At 33.5% G+C, this 13,290-nt stretch overlaps 1 protein-coding gene across 4 annotated transcripts; it reads left to right on the top strand.

Moving 5' to 3' along the window:
* The first annotated feature begins 4,068 nt into the window (after nucleotides 1-4,068).
* LOC145063678 (uncharacterized) lies at nucleotides 4,069-5,631 on the top strand. Of its 4 annotated transcripts, none has more exons than XR_013688037.1 (3): nucleotides 4,069-4,343; nucleotides 4,583-5,151; nucleotides 5,275-5,631. XR_013688037.1 is itself a non-coding variant. In XM_079011273.1 (3 exons), the coding sequence occupies exons 1-2, from the start codon at nucleotides 4,561-4,563 to the stop codon at nucleotides 5,043-5,045; spliced, it is 411 nt and encodes a 136-aa protein (XP_078867399.1). In that variant the 5' UTR covers nucleotides 4,350-4,560; the 3' UTR covers nucleotides 5,046-5,145; nucleotides 5,275-5,631. The 4 variants fall into 4 exon arrangements, 2 of the variants coding, with proteins under 2 accessions (XP_078867399.1, XP_078867398.1); XR_013688038.1 differs by lacking the exon at nucleotides 4,069-4,343 and adding an exon at nucleotides 4,350-4,518; XM_079011273.1 differs by lacking the exon at nucleotides 4,069-4,343 and having other exon boundaries at nucleotides 4,350-4,897; nucleotides 4,972-5,145.
* Nucleotides 5,632-13,290: the final 7,659 nt, after the last annotated feature.

Below are 13,290 nucleotides of genomic sequence, written 5' to 3'. Positions count from 1 at the left end.
TGAGTGATATGGTTGTTTTAGTATTTATGTCTATATAACAAACAACACTTAGTTTCAGGGTCCTTATTTTGTATGGTCATGCATGTTGACCTTGAATCTTTGTATACTTAGGTTGACTATGAAACAATGTCAATTGTTGTTGTGATATACAATAGCATTTTTGGCTATATTATTTTCCTTGTAAACTTGTTTGGACCAATTCAATATGCATGGACAAATGGAAACAAAACAAAACACATAAACCATAATACATTAACCTTTTGGAAATTAGAGAATCCAATTACACCGATACACATTAACCAAAACACAAAGACTACAACTTTTTGCATTCAGACACCCATCGTACTCATAATAAGACCACAAGTACATTAACCCTACGACTAAGACAATACTATCATACGTGGAATCCAAACAATACATTAACCCTAAAATCTAATAAACCATGCTTCAGGTAACGAATTGCAAAAAGACCCTAACTGAAAAAAGGGTTAATTTATATATATATATATATATATATATATATATATATATATATATATATATATATATATATATCCTTGCTTGCATTGTAGCTTGTTGAAGGGGTTGTTGGAGCTTGTTCATAGACCTGAGTAACCCATGTATCACTTCCACCGATCTAGGGTACATGGGCTCATCAAACCACCCAATCTAACCGCACCTGCTCTCATTACAAACACAAGACTAAAATCGCCTTCTAGGGTTGCGATCATAGCATGATGTGACGATAACAAGATCTCGGTTTCCACATGGGCATATCAACATTCTTTTGCGTTTCATCCGTTTTTTCTCGGTTCATAGTAGTTGAAGCAATGGGGGAAGAAGAGGATATTATAGAAGAAATTCAAAATGTTTGCAAATGGTCCTTTAGGTGAAAATGACGAAAATGCCCTCATGTGCAGGGCATATGGGGCATGTTAATGGTGCTTTAGACGAATATCTAACCTAAGGGCCATTTGCGTTCAATGTTTGGTTCGTAGGTACCAACTTAGGGAAAAAAGTTCTGTAATAACCATTTTAGGGAAAAATTGTAATGTTAAAGGACCATTCGTGTAATTTACTAAAAAACTCACCAAATAACTTTCTTTCCAAATTAATTTTGTATGCTTTTTGAAACGAGGATGGTTGGGAAAAGATGATGGGAATGCAATTCTTTCAAATCATAGTGGACATAATCACGAACTTTCCTCCAAACTATTTTCACCTTCATTTTGATTGTTGATTTATCTCGATGTTCTTCTTTTTACGATTTAAGGGTTCTTTAGAAATTTTCCTCGAGATGTTGATGCCCATAAAGAAACGTACAAAAGGAGATGAAATACATGATCAATTGATGACTTTTGTTGGAAACTTGGAATTATAATTTAATCAACATGCTTGAAATTAACATAATAGGACTGACTATAACTAACGTGAAAAATCAAGGGATAAGATCAAGTCAAATGCATTTTTCCTTGACAATCTCCACACTAACCACGAGCTTTTCAAAGTTAATGAAAATTTTCATGCAAACTGTTTAGAGTTTCATAAATTCAAATACTAAACAGCCAACACCGCTTCAAAATCAAAAAAATTCTAAAATCAAATTGTTTAAAACTCCATAACCCGCAATACAAAATGAAACACAAAAAACAACCAACACCATTTTTCTTCTTCCAATATGTCTTCACAAATTATGGTTTTAGTAATAATCGAAAAAATTGAAAATTTTACCGATATATCCATTCAAAGTGTCAAGTAATTATAAAACTGCTATAATTTCAGTTAACAGAAAATAACATTACTAGTGCTCAATAATTTTTTTCCCACATAAAACACTAGATAACCATGGTTGGATTTATATTTTAATCACCACCTACCTAATGCAAGATTAGGGCAAAAAAAAACATTGAGTTCGATTGTAAATATTGCAATAACGGAGAAGCATAAATCAATTTTATAAAAGATAATCGAAGGAGGTTAGAGAAGAGACGAGATATAAGAGACTAGAATGCACCTCAATGAGTCGATGGTGGTGTCGAGAGGCTTGATGACGACGTTGCGGTTTATGATTGACCACTTTTGATTAAATAGGGGTTTGTTTCAAGCACAAGGGAATTGAATTTCACACTTTAGCCAGTATCATTGTATTATTTTTTCCATATTATACTTCTCGAACTCATGTGGTTTTCGGATATGTTATTTATACATATATTCATAATTTTAAAACACATATGACATATTTTAAATTTATAAAATAATCAGAAATTTAATTTAAAGAATATCAAAATAGATATTAATTATACTCAGGGGCGGAACACAAGCCTTATAATTATTTATAATTAGGGGGGCGAAACCAAATTTGAAAATAAAACTATAGAAACAAATTTAATTTATATAAAATTATGATATCATACATTTAACTAAGAGAATTGATATGGAATACTATAAGAAAATGCATATATTTCTGTCACAAGTAATGAAGAGCTCATGTAAGATCAAACCTTCTAGTGGAAAAATACTCTACCCAAAAATAGATCAATAAATTACAGATATATTTGAAACTTATTTTATTTGGTTATGTGTTTGATTGCAAGACTAAATGGGTCGATAATTAAATATAACCAATATTGATATATAAAAATTTAAAAAAATGATATAATTAAAAAAAAGAACAATAAATTTACAAATAATGAAAATAAAGGCTACGACACATTGGAAATGATAATACCACTAAATATGAGAGAGGAGAAAACCCAATTATTCTAACTTTTCATATTGAAAATTATTTTGATATACTTTCATTATCACATTGAAAGAAAAAGGGAGCTAAATGAAAGAGATAGGGATAGTGAGACACAGTACAAAATTGTGAGAGGAGATTTATGGGTTATAGTTGATCACATACCGTGAAATCCAAGTAACCGAGACACTTGTTTCAAGTTTCATCGACGACTTGGTCTGTAAAGGGCAATGAAGAGATCTTGAGACCGTAAGAGTCGGAGAGGTGAATCGTTAACGGCGCAACTCTTGAGTGGTGACGGGAGAAGACAACCATGTGGACTTCTGCTAGATTTTCTCATTTTGAAAGATTGAAATTAAACTGATTATCTTCTTTTTGTGGGTTGTATGCGATTTATTAGATCTTCCGGTATTTATATTAGAGTTTGAGATTTGATATGTTTTGATTTTCAAAGATTTAAATTATTGTTCATTGTGGTTTTTGTTAGGTTAAAAAAAATATATTTTTAGTATCTTGAATGATGTTTCTTTCCGTCTCAAAAAAATTGAGTGTTATCCGGTATTTTATATTTGTTGTTTTTTAATAATTTTATGTAGATAAAAAAGATATAAACACTTTCTTCCTCGATTCTTTTCTGTTTAGATCCGCCATGAATGACGAATCAAAAACCTCTCAAAACACATACTCATGGGATAAATGTTTATAGATAAATGAAAGATAAAAGAAACTAGATATGCATGCATTGAGTTTTTCTGAGTGAAACTACAGTCATTGGCTATACATACAACTGTTAGTAAGCTTGGGGGCCATGGCCCCCCTAGGCATCTTAAGTGTAAAATATCTAAACAAAAATAAACCAATTTTTTTTTTTAGTTATATACTCTCGTTGAGAATAAATATTGCTTTATTTAAAGTTTATTTTTGAATACAAAGTAAATTAAATTAAATTAATCGTATAAATAACCCGTATAATAAACCTGTTAACAAATAATTCAAATTACAAACATATGTTTCAAAAATAATAATTGAAAAAATCCATATACTAAGTTTTTTATAGGTGTCATTTAGGGATGTAAACGAAACAAACCAACTCATAAGAAACACTAGACCACCTAGGAAAATACTCAAAATCAACTCGGCTTTAATCGAGCTAAATTCAAGTTCAAGCTAATCGAATACGAGCTTGAGTATTAAAATACTTAGCTCATAAAACTTGTGAACTTAGTCGAGCTCACTGTAATTTCTTTATAAATCTTCGTTGATAGCATAGATTTAGAAAAAATAAATAAATAAATAAATAAAATAAAATACTAACAAAACATAAACTAAACTAACGGCCTGAAGATCTCTCCGTGACTCCGTCCCAATTCCAAACACAAATACATCCCTTTATTCGCTTATCCTTCGCAATTTGCCACCACGCCACCGCCACTTACCGGCCGCCACTACACCATCTCTACTTGTCACCGCCACTACACCATCCCTACTCGTCACCGCCGCTCCACCATCCCTAATCGCGGGCCTCCGCTTCACCGAATGTTGCTGAGAAGTGAGAACGACGCAAGCTTCTCGTTTACAAAATCGACATCGAAGCTGTAACTGAGTAAGTACAGATTCCTTCATTTCGTTACTTAGACCAATTCTTTTGGTTTTCACAATTGATTTCGATATATAACTGTAATAAATTGATTGTGGTTGTGTTAATGTTGTTAATGGTTTACAATGGTGCCATGGTGGTTTGGTAAATGACATTTGCAACGAACGCACAAAGCAAAAAGGTAACAAACAAGTAAACTATGAACACCTTTTGATGTTTTACAATGGTATTGGATCGTATTACAGAAATGTTGCGTTCGCTTCTCCGAGCAGTCGCCTCTGCACGGGCGAAATCAACTCTCATCCCGACCTCCATTGCAGCATCGAATTCGAAATCTTCTCAGTTGACATCTTCCAGAGCCTTCGCGGCAAAGAAAGCCAAATCCTCGGGTGCAAAGGCGGGCAATAAGAAAGCTCAGCCTAAATCCAAATCCGATGTGAAAACAAAGTCGAAACAGGATGAGGCTGTTGGTTCCTCCGTCGATGATGCAGTTCATGATCTCATCTCGGACGAAAGAAACCGGAGGCGCCTCCTCGATGAAGATAACATTTCGAAAATCTGTATATCATACATTGAGGATTTGAATTTGATGTGGATTCATTCCATAACTATCCGCTTTTTTTTTGACATACAGTAGGAAGAAACTGGAGGAGGTGCTGCCGGAGGGATTACCAGTTGGAATGGAGAAGGAGTTTGATGAGTCAATAAGAGATGCATTGCTAGTAACTAGTAAGACACAGCTTCTTGGATCTGCGAGATAATTACAGGCGTATTGTTGATCCACCTTTGCAATCTACTAACAGCAAAGGTTTAGGTGTGGTTTTAGCTTATTGCTTCTATGAAACATTTCCTGCTTCTCATGAATCTTGTTTCAATCTCAGGTTTAAGTGTTGAGAAGCAAGTTAATCAGTCAGATGTATTTCTTGTTAATTTGCAGGATTTCTTGAAGTACAATGAATCATCTCTAATGAAGCTGCCTTGTAAGAAGTTATATACAGGCAAAGGCCGATACGTCGTGAAGCATTCTCAGAGGAAGGATGGAAGAAGTTATATTTTCTTGCAAATGGAAATGGTTCAGAAATGAGATGGTTGCTTCCCTTCATGCGATGAAGTATGCATTCCATATTTGCTCAAAGCATGCATTCCATATTTGCTTAGAATCATCATTGTAAATGTAACTACACTTTGTTTATTAATCTCGCGCGTCCTTGTCCATCAAGAAAATAATAACAAAACTAAACGACAGCATCTTTAAAATCGTAGCAGTATTGATTATACGATCAACGCAACAAAACTGTTCATATGCACAAGACACAGACAAATACATACCTTGGGACGTTGAATTATTGATAGATAGTTTCTCAAAATCCAACAATGCTCGCTTCACTGGTCTTTCATTGACTTCAAGCCCTAATACACCAGAACATAAGAGTAGTTATCAAAAATAGCAGCTTCAACCATTGATGAGTCTCCATGCAGCTTCGAAACAGAGATGGGATGGTTTTCAGGTGGAAGAGCGTAAATTTTAGTTTCAGGACATTTACAGGGTGTTTAAGAACTTGAGAGTTTATTTTATATATATATATATATATATATATATATATATATATATATATATATATATATATATATATATATATATATATATATTGGATTAGTTTATGACGTATTAGCTAATAAGTTTTTTGAACAATAATTTTTGGACTAGCTTATTTTTGTAAAATGACTAAAAAGGAGAATAATATAGTGTTGGGAAACGAAGAATAGGTTAATGACCTAAAAAGGTAACGAACTTTGGTCTTTGTCCACATTTAGTAATCATGTTTTTTTCGTTCATATTTGACCATTGAATTTGTTTAACCTGTTCAAAATACGCTAATATGACTAATAATTACGGTAATATTACCCAATTATGAACATGTCAAACAAGTTTATTGGTCAAATGTGTATGATAAAAACATGTTTACCTAAATATAGACAAAAACCAAAGTTTCTTACCTGTTTTGGTAATATTGGACAAGAACCGTCTCAGGGACTGTGCCCTGGGATCAGGCTTGATGGGTTATGAGCAAAACATCATTCCTATGGTGTACATGCAAACCCTAATAGCTTTTGGATCTAGTTTGTCTAATGAACATGTAATTGAATATCCAAAGCTATAAACCCTAGATCTAGCATACAATTAATCATATTAACATATGATTGGGGTTTAGATCTTACCTTGATTGTTATGTAGCAATAACAATCTCAAATCCTCCTTTGTAATGGCTTTAGAAAGCTTAGAGTCACAAGTGTCACTCCTCTAATGGCTCACAAACAACTAGAGCAAGAGGATGAAAAATGATAAGAGAGGAGGCACCCAAAAACGTGTAGAAACCCTAAGGAATTAGTTGACTACGTTTTTGGTGCCCTAGGGGTCCTTAAATAGTGAGACTATTAGGGTTATCTAACAAGGAAACCTTAATTTGACTGCTTAGGCCCTAAGCAACCCATGGACTCCCTCCTTAGAGGTCTTGGACGATTTCTAATGGGTTTCCCCATAGAATTCGTCTACTCCATCCTCTATGGAGTCCATTAGCTCAATATTCAACTATCACACAATTGACAGTTTTAGTCCCTTCTATTTAATTAATCTCTTTTATCCAAAAAATTAATTCTTATTAATTATTGACTAATATTAATTAAACAATATGATTTCTCCTTTAATATATTATTATCATAATATATTAATAAATCATAATTACTCCTCTCTCTCTCTCTCCATAATTCATCCTATCAAGTTGATTCGATGAAGGCAACCCAAAAGGACCATGCACCATCGGGTCAAGTACATACCAAAATAGTTATGGACTTAGACGCTAATCCAACAGTCTCCCACTTGGATAAGTCTAATAACTATTATGCATATGACTTCAGATCCTGGTCCGCAATCGTAGCTTTCAAAAGCCGTTGTTAACTTTGATCTTATCAGATACGCGTCCTTTAGATAAGGGATCATATATTCCTCCATTCTAGATATCGTATAGACTGAGACATGGATTGAAATCATTCTCTCAGTCTATGTGTTGTTTCCCGATTTCCGATTTATGACGACTGACAACAGACTACAATTGAACACATCAAATTAGTCTCGGCTTGGCCAAGCGCTTATGTGTCATCACTAAATCATCGAGAGGCCCACATATATCGCTTTCATCCCACTTTGGATAAAAGGAACGGATAAACTTTGATTCAATGCTTGCTTGCGCTCACTTACCGAATCACACACAACAATATGTTTTATGACACCAAGTTACTGGAGTGTTTACATATTATCAATGTGTAACCGACTCGCAAGATACAACTCACACATCTCGATTTCAAGAATATAAGATATTATCTTCTCACCAATCACTCGTGATAAAATCCATGAAGTGATCCAAGTGAGCGTGGGTTTAATCTAATGCTCAAATCATATTCATAAGCACTCATGAATGTTGTAGCAAACATTTGCTTATGTCTAATACACTTTAGACAATCCACACACCAATTCACGACAGTATTCATTCATACCTACTTCCAACATATGAACGACTGTGGTCCGTTCGAATAATTTGATTGTTCTGAACCAATTTAATTATTCAGGAAGTCAAAACATGCAAAGTGAAACACAAGAATAATATTAATCCCATATGACCCCAAACTCTGGGTATAAATAAAACATTTTATTTAATCACCATATTGATTACTCATTATTTGTTGTTTCGGTTAATCAACTTCTTACTTTAATTATTACTACACTTGTCCCATGCTCTCAGCATGCACACAATGTTTACCTACGGTCCTTACTTTGTGAAATAGATCAAATAAACACATTTCCAATCATACTCATTTCACAACTCCCAATCCGTATCATAAGTATAAGAATATCAAATTCTTGTTACTTATGTTAGATTCTAACATTTTATGCAATGATTCTTTCGTAAAGTCATAGCTCAAAATCATCAAGACTTGGCCAATCTCTATCAGAAACAATTCTATAGATATGGTGTCTCTCACTCAAAGTACATTCCTTTGAACATCCTTCTTGCATAAAAGTTTCTAATCTAGACATAGATTCTCAATATCCAACTTCCAATATGGAAACATTTCCATATTTGTCAATTCATTCTTAATAGAATCTTATCTATTCATAATAATGTCATCCAATACCATACTTCCAACTACTCACAAGCGACCAATCCTCAGCGAGCTTTGGATCGTCCTTTGATAGTTGTTTAATTATTTTAGTCAAAACTGATTTTAGTCTTTTTTCCCTCTAAATGCGCTAGACATTTGGAAAATTTTAGAATGGTCAAATATAATACCACTGACAATCAATCCTATACCCGAAGCGTATAGGACACGATGCATAATGTCTTACATAAAGATATGATACTTTATCAATCTTCTGCCATAATATTTTATGTGTCTCGTTCTTACAATTTGAACTATGAAGAGGGATACCGTAATCATAATCGAAATTTAAGAACACACTATGTATCCTTTGACTAAATTTATTAAAATTTTTCAATCTAAGCTTTAGATTTTGAAACGAAGTACAATATTCTCTCCCTTAATTATAGCAAAACAACTTTTCAACCCTTACGACTTTGCAAAGTATAACTCTTGTTTTCTATAATTAATATTGCTAACTTGCAATACTTTCATTAATAATCACACAAGCACAACATTTATGCTCCCACTATCATGATGATTATTATCATATAAGCATAACACTTATGCTCCCACTAGCTTTGACATGTTTTAGAAAACAACTGAACTTCCAGAAAACAATACTTATTGAATTTCTGAAGTTCATATTTCTAATACCTAATGCTTTGATAATCCTTTATTTAAGCTTCTTAAACTTATACACCTTTGCCTTAGATAACTCATATGTGTGTATAAACAATTCAGACTAATTGCCAAATCTCACAATTCGAATTATGAAAAGGGATACCGTAACCATAATCGAATTCGAGAATACAATTCCACAATCACTATCTTCTTAAAATCTCTCTTAGTGAAAACATTTCCTCACAGTCATTTTCATGAAGGAGGTAATCTTATGACACTTAGATTTTATGGTGTATGAGTTCTTGTCCATGCGAATTTTCCAAAACCAAAGTTTGCGACAAATCCAAACTCATATGGACCAAACTTTCTCAATATTGATTTCTTGCCTTATGGTAACACGAGTGCCCACCATGTCTTCCAAGTAGTTAAGCAGCTCACCCTTTCATATCAATGTACTTTTCATTGATCAAGGTGCTTGCCTTTTATGCGTTCAAATGAGAACTCATAGAACTCACATGCATAATTAACTCAATTGGAGTGACACAGAAACAAAATAATGTCAACACGATAGGTCATAAACCTCAAGTCGTGTGCTAGTGATGATTGATAAGGTTTATTTTTGATTTGTTCTTGAAACCTTTCAAGACCATTGGGACTCCCACTGACTCCTTGACATATAAGATTCTCTTGTCAATAAACATTTCTTGACAAACAAATATTCAAGAGTTAGTGTAGATTTTATCAAGACAAAACACTTCACAAAATTGGTCCTAGTTGGTCTTTGTCTTATCCAAGATATCACAACTTTCCAATTTCAAATGTGCAAGAATAAGAAAACCTTTTCCAAATTCCACATTTGATGAATGTTATAAACCTTCTTGAGACTTGTCACTCAATTCACAATCTTAACTCTGATACTTGTTTTCGGAACGAAGTATGATTGACTTCTTGATTTAACCATTTCATCAATTTTTTGATTTCTCTTCTTAGACATACAATTGTACTAAGACTTACTTAGAGGATCAATTGAGATATGGTTCTTAATCATTAAGACCTATCATAAAACATAATAAAAGGTACTCTCCCTTCTTCTTAGAATAGAGAAACTTTTATCTTTCTGCCTACTTGATTCTTCTTTATTCGTTCTGCTATTTATTGAAACTCTTTCAATCAACTGAGAATTACACTTAAGCTCATAAGTATAATCATATTTACTTAACCTTAGTAAATCATGACGAATATCTTTGTTACTCTTGTGGTGGACTTGATCAACACACAACCTTGTGTACTCGATCTCCTAGTCCTTCACTTGAACCTTTGTCAACGAATTAGTCTAATTTCCAAATATAAAATTTCTCATTCATCATGCAACCAAGTTGTATGATTCCAAGTTTTTGTCCAATTGAAACTCGGGTGATGAGAAACTTTCCCTATTTGGTAAATTCTTGACCTTTCCACAAATAACATAATTAAGAATGAAATCCATTATTGCTAATAATAGAAACTTACAAACATCAATTTTTCATACACGCCATTGCAAGGATAAATAAATAATATAAAATCAAAATTTATTTTATTGCGGAAAAATTTGTCCTTACAATGCAATTCAACTGAAAAACTATGTAGTTACATATTCCTAAGCAATCTATTCTAACTCCAAGTAGTAGCTTAAGAATCTAATCTTCAAGCAATGCGATCGAAATCCATTTCTTCACGATTAGATTCAGCTCACTTCTTCCCTTAAGCTTCCTTTCTTTTCTTCGATCCTACAAAACATCAAAATGTAATCTTATCACATCATGTATCAAGAATCTAGAATAGGAACTTAAAAGAGTTAGTTAATGGATTTTACCTAAAGTAGAGCCATACGTTTTGACTTTCCCATCTCTTCGATCTCTAGGGTAAATAGGGAAGCTTCGTCTCCAATGCCCCTTCTCTTGGCAATAGAAGCAAGTGGACTCTTTTGAAATGGTACAAGGAACTATATCAAAATTTACCTTTTCTGGATCTCCAATGTCACCATTTTCAATATCCATTGAAGTTTGGGAGTTTGATTTACCAGACAAATTTGCTCGACCAGCTCGCCAAATCATTGTTGATTCAGCAGCTATAAGCATATAGGTCAAATCAATGAGGGTCACGTCATGATCCGTCATATAGTACTCTCTAACGAACTCACCATATGATTCAGGAAGCGACTGAAGAACCTAGTCAACAGCTAACTTACCTGAAATCTCGACACCCAACATCCTTAACCTATAAATGTGTGACTGTATCTCTAAGACGTGTACACAAATAGGTTTCCCATGTTTACTTGCCAAAAGGGGTTGAGTGAGCTTGAACTTTTTAAGCCTTCAAACTTGTGGGTTAGGGAGAATAATTGGAGAAGGTGCAGGAAGTAAAGCATGATCTCTTGTTCCTCGATTGAATCGTGGAATATCATCTTCATGTGGAAAGCTTGTTCCATGGGATTGGGAAGACCATAGTTGTCATACTTTGACATCTACAAAACGGGAGAAAATTCAAGTTAAGTTGATTAGAATCCTCGATGTGACACCCAAATGAAACATCGAGTCCAGGATCCAACACAATACTCTACAACCTAGAAGAGGGATGTCGTAATCTAGTTGCAAAATATTTGAAGGTAGGTAAATGACGATTTACCAATTTCCACCAGTAAAATGAAAAAGAAATTTAAGTTTTAAATCTATTGAAAATTCCTAGATCTTTTGAGATTCATTGAACTTTTCAATGGCATGTTTAAATCTCGATATGCCCCTCGATTTGTGACTGGGATGCCGAGGATCACAAAACAGGGTGTGAATAACCATGCAAACTTACATGGTTCCCCCAATGTTACAATCACCTATTCGATGTGCCGGTTAACTACACACGCTCCACCGAACTATGACAAACAATGAGTCACCCTTTGCCACCTTTGCTTAGAACCATTTAGTGTGCCGGTTAACCACACACGCTCCACTAACGTCTTCGCAAGGGCACAAAGTGTAATTTCATGGAATTGCATCAATTCACTTTTGCCTAAAGTAACTAAGATTGAGAATTTTGTAAAAGCATTTAGTTACTTTTGTAATTCATTATACTTATAATGGAAGGTTTTTGTCCTATTCTACCCGTTCGACTAACGACTCTCCACTAGTCAAGAGTGCGGTGGGTAAGAGTGGATACCCATTCAATCACCATTTTATAGGCAATTTCCTTAAACACCCCTTATAGACTAGCTTCGTGAATGCGGCCTACTAACGGTAAGACTGACTGTTTACTCATACATATATAATACTAGACTTTTAATGTTATATATAGTATAGGGTGTATTTTACACTTTTAAAATACTAGGTGGTCTAATTTAATAAATTATACTTTTAATTTAACTAAATGTGAACCAAAACTTTATGGATTTATTAAATCTCTTTTAATTATACACCTTAATTAATTAATAAAACCATAAGGGTGTGATTTGAACTTTTCAAAACAATACTAGGGTTTTAGAATTTAACATTTCTAAATTGAACTTTTAATCAACTTTTAAATTCCAAAACTTGAGGGCAAGTTTTGAAACATTTCAAAACATTAGGGTTTAACTTATTTAAATTTCACAAAACAAAACTTTTAAGTTCAAATTTAAACTATAAAACCTAAAGGGACTAATTTGAAACTTTTCCAAACTTTGTCAAGAATATTCTAGATCACAAAATTCAAATAAGGCAATTAACAATTAATTGGTGGTTATTTAATTTGACCTAGTCCAAATTCTTGCAAGATAATTCACAAAATAATTCAAATAATTAAATCTAATCATATAAGGAAATAATTATCTAACTAATATGAATTTATCTTTAATTTTGGCAAAGATAATCACCCAATATCATAAAAATCTGATTTATATCAATAAAAACGTTTTGGTAACTATCCCACAGCCAAAAGAACACAAAATCCCGATTTTCCCTCTTTCTGACCAGCTAACTCGTCGAGTCAGGCATGGACTCGGTGAGTTCACCATGGACTCGGCGAGTTCATCTATGGACTCGGCGAGTTCAGCCCCCAGAAACCCTAATTTCGATGTTTAAGCAAGGATAATTCATAATAGCATCAAATACATTAAACAAAAAACCAT

Source organism: Lactuca serriola, chromosome 7, assembly GCF_051521515.1.
Source record: "Lactuca serriola cultivar US96UC23 chromosome 7, Lser_US96UC23_V15, whole genome shotgun sequence".
NCBI classification, from domain to species: domain Eukaryota; kingdom Viridiplantae; phylum Streptophyta; class Magnoliopsida; order Asterales; family Asteraceae; genus Lactuca; species Lactuca serriola.
This window is presented reverse-complemented; position numbering and strand designations above follow the sequence as displayed.

What these genes read in the sequence shown, in the direction of transcription:
- LOC145063678 (XM_079011273.1), top strand. Translation starts at nt 4,561, where the DNA reads ATGGTATTGGATCGTATTACAGAAATGTTGCGTTCGCTTCTCCGAGCA. An exon ending in AGATAACATTTCGAAAATCT is followed by an intron (nt 4,898 to 4,971) that starts GTATATCATACA and finishes TTTGACATACAG; the next exon opens with TAGGAAGAAACTGGAGGAGG.